Source organism: Rana temporaria, chromosome 11 (genome assembly GCF_905171775.1).
Source record: "Rana temporaria chromosome 11, aRanTem1.1, whole genome shotgun sequence".
Taxonomy (NCBI): Eukaryota; Metazoa; Chordata; class Amphibia; order Anura; family Ranidae; genus Rana; species Rana temporaria.
The window spans coordinates 59,955,433-59,980,951 of NC_053499.1; the positions used below are offsets into that span (position 1 = coordinate 59,955,433).

Consider the following 25,519-nt stretch of genomic DNA (forward strand, 5'->3'; position numbering starts at 1 on the left):
CTTCTGTCTGTAACTCCACACAGTAATGCAAGGCTTTCTCCCTGGTGTGGAGTGTTGTGCTCGCCCCCTCCTTTGAGGGGATGAGCAGGAGAGTCAAGACGCTCACTACCACACAGCTCCTTTATCTGCAACGTAGAGAGCGTCCTGACTCTCCTGCTCGCCCCCTCAAGGGAGGGGACGAGCACTCCACACCAGGGAGAAAGCCTTGCATTACTGTGTGGAGTTAGACAGAAGAACAGGAAGTGAGGGTTTCTCAGAAGAAAAAGGACATTTAAAAGCAAAATCGAAGGATGAGGTAAGTGGAGGACTGCACGAAGGTAAAGGAAGCTATTTAGGATTTTTGTTTCCCTTTACAACCCCTTTAACTGGTAACAGACGGGCAATGATGGGGTGGCACTGGTGGGCACTGAAAGGCTGCAGTGATGGGTACTTATGGGCAGAACTGATTGCCATCTGCCTGGTGATCCAGGGTGGCATACCTTTTGTGAGAATCCCTGGTGGCCATCCCTAGTGGTCCTGGGTGGGCATTCGTGGGGGGGGGGGGGGGGTTGGGTCTGCGCCGATAAACAATCGGCTCTCCTCACGTCTGCGGAAAAGCCGATCAACTGAGGTTTACAGGCACTTTGTCTGAGTGGCCGCATGTAAATGGAATTGAACCCATTTACAGCCAATTAACCGTCTAAAAAGCAGAAAAGGTTTGCCTGCTTGTTAAGCATGACAGATCCGTCATAGTCTGATGTGATTGGACACAGTTGTGTTTACAATGGGCTGCCCATAGATTTAAATGGGGTCCAGAAAGCTCCAGCAAAAAATTGAATGAGCAGCCATGTCACAAAAAATGAGTTAATTTTTCAACAATTCAGTGTGGGATCTGATCAGTGATGTCATATTGTGCAGACTGGACACGCCCCATTTTAACAGACCCTAAGAGCTCATAATCACCGCTGTGATTAAATGGCTGGCTAGAAGATCGGTGTACAAATGGCACGTAATGGTCATTTACATCTGTACATTTCTTCTTCCTTTCCGCTAGTGGTAAAGTTTTTTTTATTTTATTCACTTGATGTGTTCTATTCATTAAAGGAACAAGTTCACCTTTTAACAAAAAAGAATAAATGCAAAATTTTTTTTTTTGCATGTAAAAAAAAAATGTGCGTTAGTTTTTGTTTTTGGAGCCTCTAAAGCAGCCCTTAAAAAATTCCAAAATAGAGCTTTCTTTTGGTGGTATTTGATCACCTCTGAGGTTTTTAGTTTTTTCGCTATAAACAAAAATAGTGACAGTTTTGAAAAAAATAATTTTTTTTTTGCTATAATAAATATCCCCCAAAAATATATAAAAATACATTTTCTTTCCTCAGTTTAGGCCGATACGTATTCTTCTACATATTTTTCGTAAAGAAAAATCGCAATAAGCGCTTATTGATTGGTTTGCGCAAAAGTTATAGCGTTCACAAAATAGGGATATTTTTATGGCATTTTTATTATTTTTTACTAGTAATGGCGGCGATCAGCGTTTTTTTCGGTACTGCGACATTATGGCGGACACTTTTGACACATTTTTGGGACCATTGGCATTTTTATAGCGATCAGTGCTATAAAAATGCATTGGATTACTATAAAAATGCCACTGGCAGTGAAGGGGTTAACACTAGGGGGCGGGGAAGGGGCCAAGTATGTTCCCTGGGTGTGTTATAACTGTAGGGGGGGGGTGGCCTCACTAGGGGAAATGACTGATCTTCTGTTCATACATTGTATTAACAGAAGATCATCATTTCTCTCCCGGTCCCCGCTCTGAAACGAGCAATCGCGTGTGCCCGGCGGCGATCGCGCAAGCGCCCCTAGTGGCCTGCGCGAGAGCCGACGTTATATTACGTGCTCTCGCGCAGGGGAGAAAAACGACGGCGGCTGGTCGGCAAGTGGTTAAAGGGGTTGTAAAGGCTGAGCCCCTTCTCTCTCCAGCGATGTCCACAAGTGCCTAAGCCACCTGGGACACTCCTGATTGGCTGAGGCACTGTAAGCAAACGGTATTAGAAGCAGGATAAGCTTCTTTAAAGAGGTTTTCAGGGATCGTCTAAAGATGGGTAGATTAGAGGACAGTCCTACAGATTGGGGTAGGGAGTTGCAAAGGATGGGAGAAGCGCGGGAGAAATCCTGGAGGTGAGCATGGGAGGAGGGGACAAGGGAGCTGGAGAGCAAGGAGGTCTAGGAAGGACCGAAGAGAGCGGCTTGGTTGGTATTTTAGGACTAGGTTAGTGATGTAGCTGGGGAATAGTTATGTATGGCTTTTTAAATTTTTGCTAGCACTTTGAATTTGGGTGAGTGGAAGCCAGTGGAGGGATTGGCAGAGAGGGGTGGAGGACACTGAATGGTTGGTAAGGTGGCTGAGTCTTGCAGCAGCATTAATTATGGACTGAAGGTGGGATAGTCTATGCAAAGTTGATCCAATGAGGAGGGAGTTGCAGTAGTCGAGGCGAGATTATACTCTGATCTGCATACTTTCAATAAGTACTGAAGTCTGGAAAACGGAGGCTCTGCATTGATAGTCTGAACAAGTCCTAGTCCAGGTACTGTGTGATACAAGCTCATGAAGTGAAACGCTTCCTTTAGACACCTTTCACACTGGGACAGTGCAGGCGTTGGCTGTAAAGCGCTGCTAGTTTAGCGGCGCTTTACCACTGTTTTGACTGTGCTAGCGGGGCGCTTTTAATGAAGGGGTTAAAAGTACCTGCTTATCGCTGCTTTCAAAACACTTTTACCGCGATTTGAAAGCGGCGCCCATTAATTTGAATGGGCAGGGGTGGTGGAGGAGCGGTGTATACACGGCTCCCGCAATGCCCTAAGATGCTGCTTGCAGGACTAGCTTTACATGCCTGAAAGGAGTCTTCACCTAAATGCACACTGGCTTAAAAATCGCTGCTTGCACAGGAGTTGTGTTCTTCCTGTAGAAGCAGCTCAGCGTTATCCTATGTGTCCATGCAAAATAGGATTACGGGCATGTTTTGAGCTCAAGGCTGTGTTCACACATGCAATGCGGGAAGAGGCACGATTCCTGTGCGGGTTCCCGTATCGAACTCGCAGGCAGTTCACACTGCTCTCTGCAAATCGCTGCAGGTGTCAATAGAAAGTTAATGAGGCCCCCAAAGCGGTTTGCGGAATGTAGTGTGACCTGTCATGTGATCCGATTCCTGCGCGGACCAAAAAAGGGTCCTGCACCATTTTGGTGTGAATGCGATGTGATTTCAGCAAAACTATGGCTGAATTTGCATCGCATGTGATGTGCACGCCAATGTGATGTCTGACATTGCGTATGTGTGAACCCAGCTGTAGAGGCAGGAAAAAAAAACGTATAGTTTGCGTTTCTGATTAAAGCTTTCTTGCAGAAAAAAAACAACTCTCCTAAACTTGTCTAAAGTTTGTGCATAAAACGCTCTATATGGGCGCTATTTTCTGCAAAGGGAAGTGGCATTTTTTTAGGCCCAGTGTGCATGGAGCCTTACCCACCCTGACTGAGGGTCTATGCGCACAATATCTGTTCTGGGTGAGTTTTTGCATATGCGTTTACGTGTGTTTTTGATGCGTTCCAGTGCAAATTTCTGACTTAAAATATCTATTTTTCAGTCAGAAGAATGTACATTCTGGTGTGCTTGCATGCATTTACAAGCATTTTGGTGCGTTCTGAAGGAAAACAATGTAGCATGCTGTACTTTTATTGCAAGCACTGGAAATGACTGCACTGGTGGGAACTGGGGCCTTGGTACTATAGGACACATACTGCATGCATTCTGGATGTGGTTTAAAAACACACTGGTGTGAATCGGCCCATGGCCAAATCCTCAATTTTTTTGTCTCATGCTCGCCCTCCCAGGCACTGCAGCTCACACTGGGAAGGTTGCGGTAGCAGAGACAGTGCTGCTACCTGGGAAGCAACAGGCAGGACTATGTGACCAGGTGCAAGCCAAAGGTTTTTGAATGAGCAGTGACAGTGCTGATTGTCACCTTCCCTCTGTGGTACAAGTACACAGCCTACATGAGTGACAACTCTGCTGTGACTTCAGTAGCAGTGCAGCATCATTGCCACATAACCTTTAACCTTGGGGGGCTTCACTGGCAGGGTCAACAAATATTTGTGGTGCTTTACAGGGGGACCAAGGGAAAACAAACGCCTAAATAAAGTGCATAGTTAATGGGAGGCCATAGTTCAAACAGGATTCAGTTCTGAACATGCTACTTTGTTGCAAACCGTATAAGAAATGTATCCTGCTGGGTTTTAATAAAGCAATTGATTTGGCATCCCAGGGTGTGATATTTGATATACAAAGCATACTGGTCACAGCAGTTTTCGTATGTTCTGTAATCAGTTGGCTTCTGTCCGCTCTTTCTCATTCAGACACTTGAGCGGTGATGGGAAATATTGCCATTCAGGGCTTTTGGGTCCAACTCTTCCAGAGCGGCATTAGGCTAAGCTAACACCCCATTCTTGTGCAGCCAACTGGTAGTAATGTTCACAACAGCGCCCTTTATCGAAACTCTTCCCTTTCCTGCAGCTTTTATGCATAAAACACTACTCGTAAAAAGTTAGAAGAATATTCAACTTTTTGGAATAATTGAATAAAAAAGCAAAGCAACCAAATTGGAAGTTGGTGTAGATAGTGTGTGGGTATGTAATCCACCTAAACCCAAGGCACCTTGTTCAGTAGTCTGTGTTCTAACCTGCCTCCATTGTGCTTCATCATTTTACCCCAGCTAACCTGGTGAGGACAGGGAGTGGTAAAGCAAAGTTTGGTAAATAAAGGTGCAAACTTTTGGAAGTCGTATTGTTTGAATATCTAAAAGTACATTGACTAAAGCTTTGCAATCATGAACTCTGCAAATATACTGTAATGTGGCAAACTATGGGTGGTGAATAGAATCTTATTATGCCGAGTAATGATTATGCTATTTTCTTAAAGGACTAAAGTTCTCTGTACATAAGCAAGATCCCAATATTACCGTCTCTGCTGATCAGGGTAGCGATTGCCCAATAGTTATCAACAGATATTATTTTGGAATGATGGAAGATGTGACAGTTGAATTTTGTGGGTCTGGTATTGACAGTTGGCACCGGATGGTGGAGCTCCAGAGTTTGTGGGACTTGGCCATCATTATCGGAAGTAGAATCTCTAGTAGTATGATCTCTATATGGTTAAAGGGTCACTAAAGGATATTTTTTTTTTGCCTAAAATGAATGTCTGCAAGGTAGACAGACAGAATAGTGTAATGATTCTGTTAAAAAACGAGTAAATACCTATTAAATTCCTTTATCTATATCACCTCCGGCGTTCTAGTTTCTGTTCTCTCATTCACTTCCTGGTTTGCATCGTTCGTTCATGTGAACTACATTTCCCAGTATGCATTGCGGCACGCCCAGTAATTCACACGTCCTTTAAGTCTCGAACACGTAGAGAGCGTCCTGCCGCACAGATGTAGTTCCCAGGAGGGGGTGAGCATGTCACTGACCACCGCAGTAAAGCCTCCCTTCACGGTGGTCAGTAAAATCAGACAAGCAGGAAGTGAACAGAGAAGAAATAGAGCGACTTCTGAGCAAAAACAAACAATGAGGAAGTGAAAAGAGGAATGTCTGCAGGTAAAGGATGCTTATTATGAGAAAAAAAATTCCTTTACAACCCCTTTAACTTCATACCTGTGATATGTAGAATGGGTAATGTCTGGGGTGTGCAAGTTGTTATGGAATTTAGGAACCAGCAGAATATTTTCTATATACCAGGTCCATTCACAGCTAGGGAACTTCAAAAGTTTGGCGCCAGCTTTACGTTTTAAAGGACATTGGCTACCTGGTTCCTGAGATTTGTCCTTCCCTGGGTATGTCTTTATCAGAGGTGTAGAACCTAGGTTCTACTAGTTTTGAACTTTTCAGTTGTCTACTAAAAAGCCAATGCTGTGGGCACAAAATGCTAAAAAATAGGGGCAATAAATGGCCTTCCCAGAGGATCAATTTCCTCTTTGGTTTACCTACCTGCTAGCAGAAACAAAAGGATCTCCATTGCTGATGGCTATGGTCTATAGAATGTAATTGACCATTCAGTAATATTAAAATGAAGCTGTTCACATCTTGATTGGTTGGCATTCCCAGTGGGGGTATTAGAAAATTGCCAACTCATCCTGTAGCTTTTACCTTGGATCTGGACTGTGATATAAAACCAATATTCTAATTGAGTCTTACTGCAAGTATTATGTTTTCGGTAACCCCTACACAATGGATAGGATGTTCTAGTGATTTCTGGCAGCTGCTTGTCACAAGTCCTTTCATGCTGATTAGTTGGAACTGCTGATGTCACCAATACAGGGTTTGAGAACCTTGGCCTGGACTAGACATTTAGCATTGATACAGATGCTGGTATTGGTGTCAGTGGTGATGCTGAGCAATTTACATGAGTACTTGATAGGCCCCGTACACACGACCGAGTTTCTCTGCAGAATTCAGCCAGAAACTTGATCGGAGCCGTATTCTGCCGAGAAACCCGGCCGTGTGTACACTTTTTTGGCCGAGGAAACCGACGAGGATCTCGTCGGGCCAAATAGAGAACATTGTTAGTCAATGAGGAAACTTGGCTCGCCGAGATCCTCGGCGGCTTCACAAGGAACTCGACGAGCAAAACGATGTGTTTTGCCCGTCAAGTTTCTCGGACGTATGTACGGGGCCTTAGAGCTGCACGATTCTGGCTAAAATGAGAATCACAATGACATTTTTTTTTTTTTGCTTTTGACTAAAGATCATGCATGATTCAAGATCATCTGTAAATTTAGATAGTAAACAAAGAAAAAGGGTACTCAGTCACCATAGATCATGATTCTCACAGCGTAACCTCTTTTACATTATACAAAACAATTGGGATAACTTTACTGTTTAGTTTTTTTAGTAATTAAAGTGCATTTTTCCCCCAAAAAATTGCATTTGAAAGAACGCTGTGCAAAAAGTGACATATTTCAACAACCACCATTTTATTCTCTACCCCGTTTCCTTGAAAATAAAACCTACCCCTTAAATAAGACCTAGCGTAATTTTCCAGGAGGACTGCAATATAAGCCCTACCCCGAAAATAAGCCCTAGTTTAAAATCCTATAACCCACTCTATTACAGTAGTACACAATGTACAATGTGTGTGTTTCTGTAACATAAATGCAGGGAAGAGAGCTCTGGCAGGTCACAAAAGCGCAGAGCGGTGCTATAATGAAGGTATTTGGCACAATTATATTACAGAAACACACACATTGTACATTATATACTACTGTAATAGAGTGGATTATAGGATTTTACAAGCATTTTAACTCAGTTCACACTGGGGATTCCTGACAGGCAGGGAGGGAGAGGGAAAGAGAAGACAGCACATTACATGGTAAGACCTACCCCAAAAATAAGCCCTACTGTGTCTTTTGTTGCCAAAATTAATATAAGACCCGGGCTTATTTTCGGGGAAACACGGTAGGTCAGGGGTCTAAAATTAAGGGCCTCCTAGCTGGTGAAACCACACGTCCCATGAGGCTGACGGTTACAAGCATGACTCCCTCGGGTAAAGGCATGATGGGACTTTTAGTTCTGCAACAGCTGTAGGGCCACCAGTTTGAGACCCCTGCTCTAGGGTCTCTGCTAAAAAAAGTGTAATTTTCTAGCAAAATATACTGATTCTTAACTTGTAAGCAACAAGTGTCAGAAAAGGTTTAGTCTTTAACCACTTCATTACCCAGCCATAGTCATGATGTCTGTAGATGGGATCTCCCATCCTGGGCATGCATCATGACATCTTTGGCTTACCACCGCTACTGCGGACCCGCGGCGATCAGGGATCTGCCGTTTCCCTTGGGACACAGTTGTTCCCCCGATAAGCGCAATGAGCGGGCAGCGGAGCAGCGTGATGGCTGAATCAAATCGCAGCCGCTCATTATGCAGAGCGGCATGTAAAGCGGCGTGCACGGCACTCATGCGCGCCGATTAGGGCTAAAGCTTTTCCTTCGGATATAGCCGATCAGGGTAAAGAGCCAATGAAATTGGCTCTTTATGATGTGACACAGCCAGTCACTAAATGTAAACAAACATTTGTATGTAACTGCTGTTGCTGGGTTCTCCTCTTCACACACCGTGTGAAGCCAATGGTGAGTTACACATTACAGTACCGTTTATATGAACTGTGCCCCTCAGCTGCCCAACATCCAGAAGCTACCAGCAGTGCCAACGGCGCTAGACCCCAGGAGGGGAGGCCCAGTACAAGTGCACGCCAAAGAATTGGGGCCAAAACCCAGCTTCCAGATGCCTTGGCAAACCCATTGTGGCTGCCTTCCATCACAGGGTCAGCCACGAACCCCCATTTCACAGCACAGCCAGGTGTGCAGGTCCACACTGAAGATTTTTCTCTAACGAATTCATGGCATAGTGGACCAAACCAATCTTTTTTGCCCAACAATTCATTGCATCCAGCTATGCCCGCCCTTTTGAATAAAGAAACCTAAGGCCCCTTTCACATTGAGGCGTTGTTCATGCGGTACAGTGCTAAAAATAGCGCTGCTATACCGCATGAAAAATCCTGCCCTGTAGTGTTCAATGCGAAAGCCTGAGGCTTTCACACTGAAGCGGTGCGCTAGCAGGAGCGCTCCAAAAGTCCTGCTAGCCGCATCTATACTGCGGTATAGGAGCGGTGTGTTCACCGCTCCTGTACCGCTCCTTCCCACTGAAATCAATGGGAAAGTGCCCGAATATTGCGGTAAATATGGTGGTATAGCCGCGCTACAAATAGCGCGGCTATACCGTCACCGCGGCTCCACGCCTCAATGTGAAAGAGGTCTAACGGTGGAGGATCTTAAATTGTTTTTGGGCCTAATGCTCAACATGGGGCTTACAAAAAAATTAAGTGCATAAATATTGGTTGACCAACCCTATCCACCACATGCCAGTTTTTTCATCAATCATGTCCAGGTCCTGAAATGAAATTATAATGTGCTTCCTGCATTTCAGTGATAACTCTGTGAAATCACCCAAATTTTGACCAACTATATAAGATTTGCCCTCGAATTTATTTATTTTTTTCACCAAGAGGTTTGGCAAACTTTGTCCCTGACAAACACATCGCTCTGGAGGAATCCCTGGTGCATTTTACAGGCCTGCTGGGAATTCGAGCAATATATCGCCAGTAAGAGGGCGAGGTACGGGTTGAAGCTCAACAAGCTCTGTGAAAGCTCCGCCGGATATTTGCACTCATCCCACGTGTACGAAGGCAGACTCTCAGCTCCAGCCCCTTGAGTGTCCATCGTACATGGGAATAAGCGGAAAAATAGTTTGGGAGGTGGCACAGCTCCCGGTCCTGTCAGGGGGAGAATTTCCTGACCGTCTGTTCATACAATGTATGAACAGAGATCAGTCATTTCCCCTAGTGAGGCCACCCCCCCTACAGTTAGAACACACCCAGGTAACATACTTGACCCCTTCCCCGCCCCCTAGTTTTAACCCCTTCCCTGCCAGTGTCATTTTTATAGTAATCCAATGCATTTTTATAGCACTGATCGCTATAAAAATGCCAATGGTCCCAAAAATGTGTCCGACGTGTCCGCCATGTCGCAGTACCGGAAAAAAAATCGCTGATCGCCGCCATTACTAGTAAAAAAAAAAAAAAATATTAAGAAAAATGCCATAACTACCCCACTATAACTTTTGCGCAAACCAATCAATAAACGTTTGTTGCGATTTTTTTTTTTTTTATATGGAAAATATGTAGAAGAATACGTATTGGCCTAAACTGAGGAAAACAATAGTTTTTATATATTTTTGGGGATATTTATTATGGAAAGAATTTAAAATATTCATTTTTTTTCTAAATTGTCGCTCTATTTTTGTTTATAGCGCAAAAACTAAAAAAAACGCAGATGTGATCAAATACCACCAAAATAAAGCTCCATTTGTGGGAAAAAAGGGTAACCAATTTTGTTTGGGAGCCACTTTGCACGACCGCACAATTGTCAGTTAGTGACGCAGTACCGAATCGCAAAAAGTGCTCTGGTCTTTGACCAGCAATATGGTCCGGGGGTTAAGCGGTTAAAGGGGTTGTAAAGGTTTGTCTTTTATTTTCTAAATGGGTTCCTTTAAGCTAGTGCATTGTTGGTTCACTTACCTTTACCTTCAATTTCCATTTCTAAATGTTTATTTTCTTTGTTTGAATTTCCTGCTTCTCCTCAGTAAGTTTTCCACCATCATCCGAGTGGTGGACAGTAATTTAGAACAGCTTACTGAGGAGGAACAGGAAGTGAGAAATTCAGACAAAGGAAAAAAGAAAAACATTTTTTAGAAAGGAAATGGAAGGATAAGCTAAGTGAACCAACAATGCACTAGCTTAAAGGAACCCACTTAGAAAATAAAAACCAACCTTTACAACCCCTTTTAATGCAGATGATACCTAGTGGGGTTGAGTTTTCTAAAACAAAAGAGTTCAATATCGGGTGCAGCTCTGCATGGAAACCAATCGGCTTCCAGGTTTTATTGTCAAAGCACAACTGAACAAGCTGACGTTAGAAGCTGATTGGCTACCATGCACAGCTCCACCAGATTTTGCACACTCCAGTTTTAGTAAATCAACCCAATTATGTCTCTTCTGCAATAAACCTGCCTGTTCGCATTTTTTTTCTTAAAGTTCCACTTTAAGTACACTGGTTGGCCAATTCTTTAGGTGTAATAAGTTACTAGATGAAGTCATAGGCAGTGCTCTTATTTCTCAATCCCAAGTTCCTTGTTTTGAGGGACGTTAATCCAATTACTAAACTAGTTTACTCTCCCCACATGGTTTGGCAATTGCTTGCATCAAAGAATGTGGAAACATCAGTGATGAAAAAAGTTCTGTTTGCAATATTGTAGAGACCTATAGACTGCAAGAGCTTTTACAACGTATTCAAAGTGGTTATACAATCTTCTTTATCGGCTCCCCCTATGACCCCCCCCCCCTCGCTTTGTGCAAAACCAGTAAACACAGCAGGTAAGTATAACATGCTTATTTAAAAAAAAAAAAAAAAATCTTAAAATCACTTTAAATGCAAAAACAAAATGTAATGTATTGAAGTTTAGCAATCCTAAGCCCCCATTCACACCTAGGCATTTTTACGCCTGTAGTGCTACGCCGCTGCCGCCAGAGGGATGAAAACACATGTCCCTCTATGGAGATGGTTCACATCTCCACGCTGAACGCCGGACGCCTGCCGCCTGAAAAAAGGTCCCGGACCTTTTTTTCAGGCGGCTTTCGGCGTTCGGCTAGGAGATGGGAACCATCTCCATAGAGGGGGTCAATCTGGGGCACATCTAGACGGACAATACCGGCGTTTTGTCGCCGCAAATCACGGTACAAAACGACTCTATTTGTACCATGATTTGCGGCGACAAAACGCCGCGAATTTGTCTGCCTAGGTGTGAATGGAGCCTTAGATGTGGTGGCTGCTTTTTTTTTTTTTTTTTTTTTTTTTTTTTTAAGACCTTTTGTCACCTGCCAATCCTGTTTGTATTTTATAGGAGATAGCTTGCAGGACAGATTGTTTGAAATTTTGGTTTCATTCTTAGGAAATGAAAAGGACACTGCGTTTCTGGCAAGAGAAAGTTTTTTTATTTTTGTACTTGCCGGAAATGTGAACATTGAAAACAAATGCAGTCACTACATCTTCAGGACTGGTATGCTGCAATATGTACATTTTTTGTACTTGAATTTAAATCTGCATTAACTGCTTGCCGACCAGCCGCCGTCATTATACTGCGGCAGGTCGGCTCATTTCTGTAAACCGTCGTAGCTGTACGTCCCTTTAAGCGGGGGCACCGATGCTCATAACCGCCGGCCACTACCGATTGCGGGCACGTGAGGCAGAACGTGTGTGTGTTTGTGTGTGTTTGTGTGTGTTTGTGTGTGTTTGTGTGTGTTTGTGTGTGTTTGTGTGTGTTTGTGTGTGTTTGTGTGTGTTTGTGTGTGTTTGTGTGTGTTTGTGTGTGTGTTTGTGTGTGTGTTTGTGTGTGTGTTTGTGTGTGTGTTTGTGTGTGTGTTTGTGTGTGTGTTTGTGTGTGTACGCACATCCCTGTTCTGTGAGGAGATGCAGATCGTGAGTTCCTACAAGCTGGTCCCCTACCACCACAGTTGGGGAACACATTTAACCCCTTGATCGCTATCTAGTGTTGACACCTTCCTTGCCAGTGACGTTTACACAGTAATTGGTGCATTTTTATAGCACTAATCGCTGTATAAATGCCAATGGTCCCAAAAATGTGTCAAGTGTCCGATATGTCTGCCATAATATCGCAGTCCTGATGACAATCGCAGATCGCCGCCATTACTAGTAAAAAATGCCATAAATATGTCCTATTTTGTAGACGCTATAACTTTTGCGCAAATCAATATATGCTTTTTGCGATCATTAACAAAAATATGTAGAAAAATACATATCGGCCTAAACTGAGGAAAACATTTGCTTTTTTTGCACGCTCGGTGCGTGTGATTACAGCAGGATCCATGTCCTGTCATGTGAGGAGACCAATGTGTGTTCCCAGTACAGAGGAACACGCATCGGTCTCCTCCCTTTGTGAGTCGCCCCCCTACATTTAGAATCACTCCCTTGGGAACATATTTAACCCCTTCAGCGCCCCCTAATGTTAACCCCTTCCCCGCCAGTCACATTTATAGCACTAATCGCTGTATGAATGGTCCCAAAAATGTGTCAAGTGTCCGATATGTCCATCGCAATGTCACGGTCACAATAAAAATCGTAGATCGCCGCCATTACTAGTAAAAAATAAAAATGCAATAAATCTATTCACTATTCTGTAGACTCTATAACTTTTGCGCAAACCAATCAATATACACTTATTGTGGATTTTTTTTTTTTTTACCAAAAATATGTAGAATACATATCGGCCTAAATTGAGTAATTAAAAAATAATTTGATATTAAATCAAAAAAATTATTTAATTTTTTCAAAATTGTCGCCCTTTTGTTTATAGCGCAAAAAATAAAAAACTGCAGAGGTGATCAAATACCACCAAACAAAAGCTCTATTTGTGGGGGAAAAGGATGTCAATTTTGTTTGGGAGCCACGCCGCATGACCGCATAATTGTCATTCAAAGTGTGACAGCGCTGAAAACAAAAAATTGGGCAGGAAGGGGTGAACATGCCCTGTATTTAAGGGGTTAAATGTCGCACTGCTCAGGTAAAGCATTGAATTAGAACTAAAAGGATCTCATAAGCACCTGAAATGCGTCCGTATACTGCATTATAGCGAGAACTAAAAGCACGCATTCCAGCACATTCACATGCTTGCTATGGTGTAAGTGCGCTGGAAGTTTTGGGGGCTAATCTACAATTTGGGGTCAGGAGTGTTCACAATCTAATTCACAATGTCATGCAGCAGACTGCCATTGCTCTTTGTAGTTCCCACTAAACCTGGTCTAGTCCCCTGACTAGGCCGTGTTCTGAGGAATGTCCGCTAACCTTGCATTCCCCAAACATAGCATGGACCTTGAGACCGAAGGCTCTGTGGTCAATTCATTTCATGATTGTGTACATATGAGGAAGAGGGGACTTTACTTTGTAATACTATAAAGCAACACTGTGTGGAAATACTTGGCTTCCTGATTTTACAATTGAAAAGTCTTTTCCTCATTTCAATGCTTTCTGCATAGTCACTGTGAGTAATGAGAAGCTTTCATTTGCTTATTCAGTCTTGTATCTCTAGGTCCACCACACCCCATTCCTTCAGGATATCTCAGGGAAAATCTCAGCTGTGGAAAGGATTAGTTTAATCTCATTCTATAAAAATAATGAAACTACTTGTGGTAAAAACCGAGAAGCAGCCAACGCAGATGATTTATCTGATATCTGAAGTGATCAGGATACTTTCTCATACATGTACAGCAGGCACATATCGGGAATATGAAATGTTGGGGTAACAAACCCTTCAAAACCGAAGTAAACCCATCCAGAAAACTTTCATTTTCGGGACGTGCCAGAAATGTAACACTCATTGGTTGAGCTCTCAACCAAACTGTCAAACCATCCCATGGCTGGTGTTATAACTGATCACAAGTGCAGCTTCATGACAGTTGTAGATTAAACAGAGGCAAAGATGGCAGCTTCCTTGGCTGAAAATGATCGCTCGGTGCGCGTGTCTAGCGGCAGCGATGTCTGCTGGGCACCTGCCATTGCCCGCAATCACAGCAGGAGTGTGTAAACGCACAGATCCACCTGTCAGAGGTGAGGAGACAGATGTATGTTCCCAGTACAGAGAAACACTGATCGGTCTCCTCTCCTTGTGGGTCTCCTCCCCTATGGTTAGAATCACTCCCTAGGGAACATATCAACCCCTGCCAGTCACATTTACACAGTAATCGGTGCAGTTTTATAGCACTGATCGCTGTATAAATGTAAATGGTCCCAAAAATGTCAAGTGTCCGTCCGCAATGTCACGTTCACAATAAAAATCTCAGATCGCCGCCATTACTAGTAAAAAAATTAAAATAAATAATGCCATAAATCTATCCCTTATTTTGTAGATGCTATAACATTTGTTCAAACCAATAAACGCTTATTGCGATATTTTTGGTGTTAAGTTTCCTTAATTTTTTTTTTCTGTCTAAACTGAGAAATTGTTTTTGATTTAATATCAAATTTAATTTATTTTATTTTTTTAAATTGTCAGTCTTTTTTGTTTATAGCACAAAAAATAAAAACCGTAGAGGTGATCAAATACCAGCAAACGAAAGCTCTATTTGTGGGGGGGGGGGGGGGGGAGATTTCATTTGGGTACAGTGTTGCATTAACCGTGCAATTGTCATTCAAAGTGCGACAGCATTGAAAACTAAAAATTGGTCTGGGCAGGAAGGTGGTGAAAATACCCTGTATTGAAGCGGTTAACCACTTAATCACCGCCCCATAGCCGAATTACGGCTACAAGGTAGTTCCTTAACTCTGGGAGGACGTCCATGGACAACCTCGCAGACAATCGTTCCTGCGCGGCCCCTCGGGTGCCCGCCGGGTCCACGAGACCAGCAGCAACAAGGTATCGCGGTAAAGGGCCAAAGAACGCGGCTCTTTACCACGTGATTGCGTCGTCCAATGACGGCGCGATCACAAATGTAAACAAACCAAACAAGGGGTTACTTTTTAGTTCGTTCCTCACACCGATCCAGCGTGAGAGGCGAGCAATTAGAGACAAACTGTAAGTGTCCAGCAGTGGCTGCCTTTGCCCATCAGTTCCACACCTGTGCCGCCTTTGCCCATCAGTTCCACACCAGTGCCGCCTGTGCCCTTTCCAAAAATGGGTAACTTATATACATTTTTGGCCAAATTTATGAATAAAATTCTTTTTTGCAAATTTTATAATAGAAATTAAGAAATTCATTTTTTTATTTTTTTACAAAATTTTCGTTTTTTCATTTATAGCAAAAAAAATAAACTCTATTTGTTGGGGAAAAAACAAAAATTTGGTTAGTGTTGTATGACTAATTGTCATTCAAAATGTGAGAGCACCAAAAGCTGAAAATTGGTCTGGTTATTAAGTGGGTTTAAGTGCCCAGTAGTCAAGTGGTTAAAGTAGAACTAAAGGCAACTTTTTTTTATTTATATTTAGATTGTGTAGATGGCTAAAAACCTCAGTCAGGTTTTTTTTTCCGGTTTGCCTCTGTTGAGGAGATTACTATTTAGTTGTCTTGTTTACTATTTAGTTGTCTTGTTTACCATTAACTGTGAAAGTTAAAGAACCCAGAAAAGTAATGGAGGGTAAATCCAATGGGAACACAAGTTCTGGTGACCTGGGGGGTCCCCACAAAATTCCCTTAGTTTGCAGGGATTTCCCCACTTCCTGTTTGGCTATGTCAGGAAGTGAAGGGAGATCTATGCAATGGGACACAGATGGTTGAAGATCCCCCACCCGCTGTCACTGAGGCATTGGGGTGAGGGGGAAGGAGCAGGAACATGTTGCTCCCTTAATATGGCTGTAACTTGTTACAAAAGCTGAACTTGGCCTTTAAATTTCCTGCAACCCAAAGCAGCATAGCCACAGCATGTGAACAATCCCCTCTAGCTATATTGTAGGCTTTAGGTTGGTGTTCAGGGGTGCTAAAACTGCAGCTCAACGACCAGTTTCCTGGCCCTAGCTGCCTGTATGAAAGTCACCTTGGTCTTGGCTGTGATGGGCTAGTTTGCCCAATGATTGGTACAGATTGGCAAAATGTAAATTGGTACTCCAGGAAAATGGGGGGAAAAAAAACATTAAATGTTGAAATAACTTTTACTGACATCTGTAGCTTTTCACAGCAGTACTTTTATTCTGCCACAAGATGTCATCCGTCTTCCTGGTTGAATGACAGCCAGGATCACTCACTTGTATAAGGCTGGGTTCACACTACTACACTACTTTCATCCTACTTTGCTCTGTGTTCAATGTTTCCCTATGAGAGCGTCTTGTAGCGTCCTACACAAGTCGGTCCGACTTTGAAAATGCTCCCTGTACTACTTTTGGTCCTACATTGATCCTACTTCAGGCCCATTGAATATCATTGAAGTCGGACCAAAGTAGTATCCTGTTCATGAAAGTAGGATGGATGTAGGACCAATGTAGGATAAATGTAGGACCAATGTAGCAGAGCAAAGTAGGATGAAAGTAGTGTAGTAGTGTGAACCCAGCCTTAGACAGGCTGTCGTGGACTTGCCCCCCTGCCTGTGACTGCACAGTAAAGTAGAAACCACATAGCTCACCTGTCACTCGGAATGCTTTATCACGTGAACTGGCTGCTTGTGCTGCTTTTTTCCCAGCCTGTAGGGCTATTCTCTACGAGTCAGTTAGGTACTTGCACTTTAAAAACAGTTACGTTTTTAATGTAAACAGAGCTACATTAATCTGCTTTTATAACTATTAAGATTTACCAGCCAGTGTCGGCTATTTTCTGCCCAATTTAGGACAGTAAGACTTGGGTCCCTTTTCTGTGGGGTACAAAGGCATCTTCAGCCTACTTGTTCATGGTAGGCTTAAGTTTCTGTGGGCACTCATCTGCCCAGACTTGCCTTTCTTATATCCTATGAGTTGTACTGACTTGTGCTTGGTGTTCGTCTTTGCAGTGTCATGGGAGTGAATGGACTATAGAGGGGATAATGTAATCAAGCAAAGCTGGAAGCTAATTAATTTAAAAAGTATATTCTGCATGTTATCACTAAAACACTTGGCATTTTTATATTGGTTTTCTGTAGAGAGTGAGCATTTATAGCGTGATTTTCTTTTTTTAGCTATTGAAGAATACAAGCCACAGGATGCCACTACAAACCCATCTCTGATCCTGGCAGCAGCTGCAATGCCAGCATACCAACATCTGGTAGAAGATGCAATCCAGTATGGGAAGAAGCTTGGAGGGTAAATATAATGATAAACAGATCTTGTGTTCCTTCAAACGCAGCGTCACTTTTGGTTAGAATATTCTTTAATCTTGTGGCCACCCAAATACCATAGCTGCTGACTTTTAATCTGAGGACACATACCTGTCCAGGGATCCGACAATGCCCTTCAGTTGGATTTGGGTGCAGGCATCTCAAGTAAGGGAAACAGGCGGTGAAGGCTTGTGGGTTTCACAGCTGGTGTTACAGGTAAATGACATGCTTAAAGTATGTTAAATGCACAAAAAACACTATGCATGCCTCTTCTGAAGCCAAATCGGTCTGGCCTCAGGCGGCTGTGTGCAGGAGAGAACCGACGACGGCTGGGAAGTGACATTACCCATAGACTTGCTATGAATCTTCTGTTGTCTGCTGCCTCTCCTGCACAATCCTACAAACTGAAGCCATCACTGACAGCTCAGCATGGGACAGGACTGGCTGCAGAACACTTGAGTATAGCGATCTCTTTACATAAAATATTTAAATTTTTTTGGATCATTCGTTATGATCAAAATTAATTATTTAGAATAAATCCGGCATTTCGAAAATCCGGAAATAAGACAGAAAATCCGAAATGACTATTAAATTATAGGTATTGTAATTTCCTTTCAAATTTGTCTGTTGGTGAACGTTTCAAATTTATTTTAAATTACGAATAGTCTAAAATAACGAATACCACATCTAAACGAATGAACGTATATAATGATAAAAGTTGTTGCGTTCCATTCGTTTAGGAGCGGCATTCGTTGGATAATTCGTAACTTTGGCTAAATTTGTATTCGTTACGTTCACCAACAGCCAAATTTGGAAGAAAATTCCAATACCCACCATTTAATAATAATAATAATAGTGGTTTCAGATTTTAGAATTTTCGGGGTTTCTAATTTCTAGATTTTCGTTCTCTTGGATTTTCATTCTTTTTGGATTTTTTGAATCTCGGAAAAATTTAATTAAACTGGTTTTCGTTAATTCGACAATTTCCGAATTAACACATTTGTTGAATTTAGTCGCAAAACGAATTTGGAACGAAACAAAAATTACACATGTCTATTAGATTAGGTTTAGCTGAACTTCTACTTGAAGTCTTTCTGTCCCAGTGACTGTTGTGGAATTTAAAAAATTTCTGCGGATTCAGGAAAAGGGGGAAATTCTACAATGGGGATGCATGTTTGGCAACAGCTGTCAAAGGTGATAGATCTTCATGCCTTGAGTTTCCTTTACAAGTAGTAAAATATTTTATAGTACTCCCCTTTAATCCCATACTGTTGGTAAAATCCATCAGTTTTGTGCTAAAATTACAAGCGGACAAATGCATATGGACCTTAAACAATAGTGTTGATTTTCTCCATTTTCATTGACAGTTCGCTAATTGCTGCTGTAGATGGCAGCTGTATTTGAATAATGAATGAGATTCCCTGTTGCCATGTAGGCAGTAGCAGAAGTGCAGCTGTGCAAAGTTGTATTAGGGAAAAAAATGCATTTTGGAGATGTGCCCTCTTGTAATCCACCTGGGATCAAAGGCTACTCCCATGCAGTCCTCACAATAGGTTCCATTTAAGGATTAGGTGGTTCCGTTGCTGTTCTGTAACAAAACCTATATCTCTGCCTAAATGGTTTCTGTCTGAAAAGGTTTTACATGCAAGTGCCCATACAGTGCCATGTATCAAATGGCAAACCTCTGTGGTGCAGTGAACTTCCCCTGCCATTGTGAGATTATCCATAACCATTAGCTATTGAATCCCAACAAGATCCAAAAAGTCAGTTTCTGAGTCAAGCCTTCAGATGAGCTGAGTGTGGAGGGGTCTTGTAGTGTGCCCCTTTAAAATCTAGGGGACACCTTGGCAAAGGTTATTGGACTGCTCAAAGCAAAGCTTGTACCAGAAATTACAAGGTAAAGCCAATGTTTAAAATCATTTTGTTTTCAACTTAAAATAATAAAAAATTGAAACAAGAAAAATGTGCAATCTTTGCTGCACTCAAATGGCGTGTGTGTGTTGAAAATTCCCCCTCGAGTATACTCCAGTCTATTCTCTTGACTGTACCTGATTATGGTGCACTACAGAGTCAGACGGTGGGCGGCCATTCTTGAAAAGTCGCACCGCCTCCTGGTTCTGTTCCGTTATGGGCGGAAACACGCAGTTTCCCAGCAGACACTGTGTTTAGAGTTCCGCCTATCACGGACATTCTTTCATCCTCTTGGCCGAGGATGAAAAAATTTCCGTGATAGGTGTAACACTAAACAGTGTCTGCTGGGAAACTGCGTGTTTCCGCCAATAACGGAACAGAACCAGGAGGCGGTGCGACTTTTCAAGAATGGCCGCCCACCGTCTGACTCTGTAGTGCACCATAATCTGGCACACAGGGGTATAGAATCATGTATGTGGATCGGAGAGATTGCAATGGGCATTGTTGACCCTCTTTTCCACTTGCAGTAGCTGCTGCATTTCTCACCCTAGGCTTATACTCGCATCAATAAGTTTTCCCATTTTTTGGTGGTAAAATTAGGTGCCTCGACTTATACTCGAGTATATAAAGTATGTGTATATCTTTGTGTGTGTGTGTGTGTGTGTGTGTGTGTATGTATATATTATGGGTTCAGAGCTGCATTAACTTTATCTGCCTACAGTTCAGTTTTAACAGATTTTTCCTTTTTTAGTTCTGAAGAGGAACAGATCAACAATGTCATGGACAAACTTTTTGTGTCATTTGGAATAGAAATCCTGAAGGTGGTTCCTGGTCGGGTTTCCACAGAGGTAGATGCCAGGTAAGGTTTTAGAACGCCTCCAAAAGGTTGTCACTTGAGAATAATGCACTGGATATAAAACATGCATTCTGCATTGGTGTGGGGAAAAAACAGGAGCTTTAGGCAATTAATCTACTTTTTTTTTTTTTTTTTGTAGTAATACTTGGAAACATAGAATAGTGTTTTTTCCTACTTTATCTTTTATAATCTTGATCTGAAACTCCATTTTTTTTTTTTTGCCTTCTCTCAGGTGTGTTGGGCTAGAAGACCATCTCTTCCCTGAGCTCAGTTATAAGACATTAAAACCGTTCAGTTGCTGTCAGGATTACATTAGTGTGACTAAGACAATGTTTTTTTTTTGGAGTGGGGAAGAATTTAAACACCTGTCAGTTTTCATTGCTGTCTGTGGCCTCGTTGGGGAGATGCCCCCTTTATAGTGGTCCTGTTTACCGTTGTTGACGGTGTTAATTTTGGCAGCAGATTTCGTTTTGGTCTTGGGACTAAAATGGCGGTTTAGTGCTAGTTCACACAGATGCAGTTCCGTGTGCTTTTCTGCACTAAAAATGCATGTACAGTGTCTTCCATTGTATTCAAATGACTCTAGTTTACACCAGTGTAGATTTTGAGCATCCCCTGCAATACATTTTTTTTTTTTTAGATACTCCCAAAGGGAAATCGTGTTTAAAGAAATGCAGACTCAGACAATTTCCTTATTGGAGTCCTGCAAGTGCAACAGCTGATTTATAATTATAAAACCACTCCTATACAGATTCTTTGCACGTGGACACAAACAAATATTTCTACAGAATAACAAAGTAGGTTGATCTTCAAACTACGGCCCTCCAGGTGTTCAGGAACTACGATTTCCGTCATGTCTGTGAATGTCAGAGGTTTACAATGCCTCATGGGATGTGTAGTTCCGCAACAGCTGGAGGGCCATAGTTTGAGGATCCCTATCCTAGAGGGAAAAATTTTTTTTCTCAACAAAAGTGGGATTAGATCCAATACACACTACTGGATTTTCTGCAAATTTTTGCCTTCTGATTGACCAAAACCATATAATATGAGGTCAAACCTTAATAGCTTCAAATTGTATGCAATCAGGCAGGCCCTTGTACTACACGGTTTTGGTAAATCTGATGGTGTGTATGGGGCCTTACTCTTTAACTTTTTTGCAGCCAGTGAGTTAAAAATCTGCCTCTTAGGTTCCCAGCTGCTGCATGTATTTTACATTTCCATGTGTAGAATATTTGCTTTCTCTCCAGCCACCGATTCCTCCTGACAGTTTTTGCACAGCTACAGGATGTATCAACCAGTTGATGGAACCACAACAGCTGGCAAAGCAAGTATTTGACCCATGTGACAGTCAAATGCATGCAGTGGCTGGGGAGTAGAGGCTTTTCAATGCCGTTTCCTGGAGGAAGGATAACTATATACATACTTCCTTATTACAGGTGTGCAACGCGATAAATGACCAGGATCACTTTAAGATTGGATATTCTGGTTCTTACAAATATCTATTCCTGACTGGTTGTCTTAAAGCTAAAGTCACAGTAGATGACACTGATTACTTGCAAGAGATCAAATTAGAATGTAATTGAGTTCTTGTCCTAGGGTGGCGATATGCATTGCAATAAAAGGACATTCTAAGATTGGAGCATCACTTGAAGCAGCAGTTGAGGTGTGACATTAACCATAATTAGCATGTCCACAAATGCGCTTTGCTGCATGTACACATTTTCTAACAATCGCCAATTATTTTTTTTTTGCCACCGGTAGTCTGTTGAGTTGGGGGTTAAGATAACAGCAAGTCTATTTGGTGTGAGGAGTTCAAGTACATGCTTCTTGCCTTTAAAGAGAGGTCTGCCCATCTAGGGCCAGGCTGACCTACAGCCCTAACTATAGCAAGCAACCTCCTTTTTTTAGATCAGTAGCTTAGGTCTATAAAGATGTGCTTTGTATTTTATGTCCTTAAGATTTACCCAAATTCCTACAACTTGTGCTCTGTATAGAACTGATAAAATGGTTTCTTTAACAAGTAATGGCTTCCACCTTCCTATTTAAAGGGGTTGTAAAGCTTTGTGTTTTTTGACCTTAATGCATCCTATGCATTAAGGTGAAAAAATATCTTGCACTCTCGGGGCCCCAGCCCCTCTGTTTCACTTATCTGAGCCACAAAACTCTGTGGGCGCAATGGTTTCCCCAAAATTGAGGCGGCTCTTTATTGGAGATTAGTGGCAGCTAATTGCTGTGCTACTATCAATCAAATCAATGACGTGGCGTGCTGGGGCCGAATGATAGAGTGGTGGCTATGGCCGCCACTCTCACACGGGAGCGTGCCCGCAAGCTAACCCCCTTGGAAAATCACTTTCCAAAAGGAGGTTGCCTGATGCAGGGAGGAGCCAAGACAGCTGCCGAGGGACCCCAGAAGACAAGGATCGGGGCCACTCTGTGCAAAACGAACTGCACAGTGTGATATGTTTTAAAAAAAAAATGTAAACCTTACAACCACTTTAAGGCTGTAGCAGCTTCTGCCCCATTATGATCTTTGAGGGATGCTGGAGCAAGTGACAGGCTACTAGAAAGCTGGAACATAAAAAATAAAGGCACACAAAGCCAGTGTGAAACTCGGCGCTAGAACCCAAGGACTGCAAGATGGTGTATGACACCCATGGATAGTGTTTAAATATGTAAAAGTTAATCTTTTGTAGAAAAATTAATAAAAGATGAAAAAGTCACTCTTGGTAAAGTCTAAGGGGTAAACCCTATCAGAAAGTTTCTGTAGTATTGGCTGATGGCGAGGCCACTTCAGGCACGGGCTGGAGACTGAAAACAAGAGGGCAGGGAAAAAAGGAAACGGTCAAAGCTCCTAGTGCAGCATCTTTTTAATGAATGGTTACAAAATAACAATAGAAAATGTGCTTAGCGGGTGAGGGCTTGCCTGGTGCAGTGATATAAGAAGCTGCCAGTGGATCCTATGATGTTCGCCACAAGTGCCGTGTGTCAGCTGAAGCCTCGAGGGGACTCTGACGCCGGCTCGGAGTGGAGGTATTCTGGAGCTGTCTACCACAGTGTTTGGTACTGAATGGCCAAGAACTGTGGTAGGCGGAACCCAGGCCGACTGCTCCAGAATACCTTAATGCTGAGAGAACGACCTGCCATCTTCCCTCGAGGCTTCAGCTGACAACCGGCACTCATGGCAAACATAGGATCCACCAGCGGCTTCTTCCACCACTGCACCTGGCAAGCCCTCACCCACTGAGCACTGTGAGTGCATTTTATGTGATCATTTAGTAGTTATTAAAATGATGCTGAACGAGGAGTGGTTTGCCGTCCCCCCTACTGGAAACTGCTGTGGTGTCTTCATCCCACAGACATTTATATGCTGGCATCTCTGGGTACCTTTCTTCAATTCCCTACGTCAGTCTGAATTTTGTAAGGTGGTTGCAGGTGTCTGAAACATCATTCCTTAAAGCTGAGCTTTAGGCAGACTGCTAATTACAAAAACAGAGGTGGTTTTACCGGTAAAATGATTTTTTTTTGTCCATCCTGTCCTGATTTTTTTCCTCGGCTCTGAAACCAAGCACAGCCCTGTCTGGCAGACCAGGACACCTGGATTTTCCACTGCTGCAGTTAAAGCAAACTAAACGCTGGCATATACTCGCCTCAAGCTTCCAGGAATACAGCGGTTACATCCCCTACTGGGTGTCAGGTTTTCAGCCTTTTGAGTGGCCTGTGGGGATGATGTCCTGTGCAATTGCATGGGAGTCCATCATTCTTTCACAATCTGAATGTGCCGGGAATACGTGCTTGGCTGCGCATGTGCTGCTCAGTGTAGATTCAATAGAAGGCTGCAAGCAGGAAGGTGTGTGACAGCTGAGGCATAGTGTCTGCATAAAGGGCTTCATGCTCTCATCTATCTTTAGGCTAGATGTAGTTCCATATTAACCCTTGATGGTTTTGTTACACTCCCAGCCTGACTGGACAGTGAAAGTAGGAGCAGCAGATTGATGAGTAGCTCCGTCAGTCAGCATGTCCTTTGTTGCATGAGCATTACAACACAACTGGCTACTTGTCCCTCTGCGGGGATTTTAAGAGGCGGACACAATTTAGTTTCAGATACAAAAAAGCATGTATTGATGATAAATACAGAGCTGCATTGCAGTCTACCATATCTGCCTGGAGTTCAGCTATAAACATAATTGGCCAGCAAGGACTGCTGATCAGATAATGACGCTCAAAGGCATAATTGCATTTACTTGGTCTGTCATTGATGTCTGCTGCCTTTAATAGGGAGATCTGAGCGTGCTTGAATAACGTGATTGTATGGATGAGATGCTGGATGGAGAATTCATTTTCGGCTGAGACAGTGTGGAGCTTAATCTTTAACCATTGGCGTTTAGTTCACTTAAGCCAACTGAACATTCTGGATCGGATGAAACGCTTGTAATGTCTTGGGTGAGGATTATGGACAAATGGTAGGTTTGGACTTCTATCAAGAGGATCTACTTTTAAAAACCACTGCATGTGTGATGGCATCAGTTTCCCAATGACTGCCACATTGTACTGTGCACTCTGGTGAATATGCAGAATTGGCATGGTGTGATGTAGCAAGCTTTTGGTGATCCTGTCCTAGGTTTTATACCGATGATACTTTCAGGTCATTTAATATAACGGTCTATATTATGAGCATAATGCAACTTTTTCATTTTTGTTCTGTAGATTGTCCTTTGACAAAGATGGCATGATTGAACGTGCCAAGCGCATCATTGCACTTTACAAAGAAGCTGGTATCGACAAGGAAAGAATCTTGATCAAGTTGTCCTCAACCTGGGAGGGAATACAAGCTGGCAAGTAAGATTCTCTTTTTTTTTTTTTATCCCAAAAAACAAAACGCTGTTGCTGTAACTGATTATAATGTATTAGCTAGAGTTTAGCTTAATTTTGTTAATGTATTAAATTCTGTTGGTATATCTAAAGCTCATCGACTAACCCCCCCCCAGATAATTTTACTGTCAAAAGGTGCTCCCTGTGCTACTTCATCCAGAATGTGTGCACTCTAATACAGAAGCTGTTACTAGCCAGATCACCTGATGAATAGGGGGGGGGGATCAAATAAAACAAATTCAGTCGTCGCATCTGATTGGTAAGCTGCAATATATTACATTTTTGGTTTGGGGTTTAATACCGCTTTATTGGTATAATACATTGTTAACCACTTCTGCACTGTGTGTATGTATACACACACACATACACATACACATACACATCGGCACTTTAAAGATGGATCTCTCTGCTGCCATAACAGAGGTATCCATCTTTTCGGCGGTCCAGTTTACGATAATGGTG

The 25,519-nt window shown here is 42.6% G+C and overlaps 1 protein-coding gene across 2 annotated transcripts in view; it reads left to right on the forward strand.

Moving 5' to 3' along the window:
* The window catches only part of TALDO1 (transaldolase 1), a 48,041-nt gene that overhangs the window by 5,372 nt on the left and 17,150 nt on the right, over positions 1-25,519 (forward strand). Inside the window, exons 1-4 of one of the 2 annotated variants that reach the window (XM_040328634.1) lie at positions 5,687-5,792; positions 17,284-17,407; positions 20,084-20,191; positions 24,893-25,024. In XM_040328634.1, the coding sequence (XP_040184568.1) occupies positions 5,702-5,792; positions 17,284-17,407; positions 20,084-20,191; positions 24,893-25,024 (455 nt within the window). In that variant the 5' untranslated portion in view covers positions 5,687-5,701. Of the gene's footprint in view, positions 1-5,686; positions 5,793-17,283; positions 17,408-20,083; positions 20,192-24,892; positions 25,025-25,519 lie in introns of those variants that run through there. The other variant, XM_040328633.1, reaches the window with a different exon arrangement.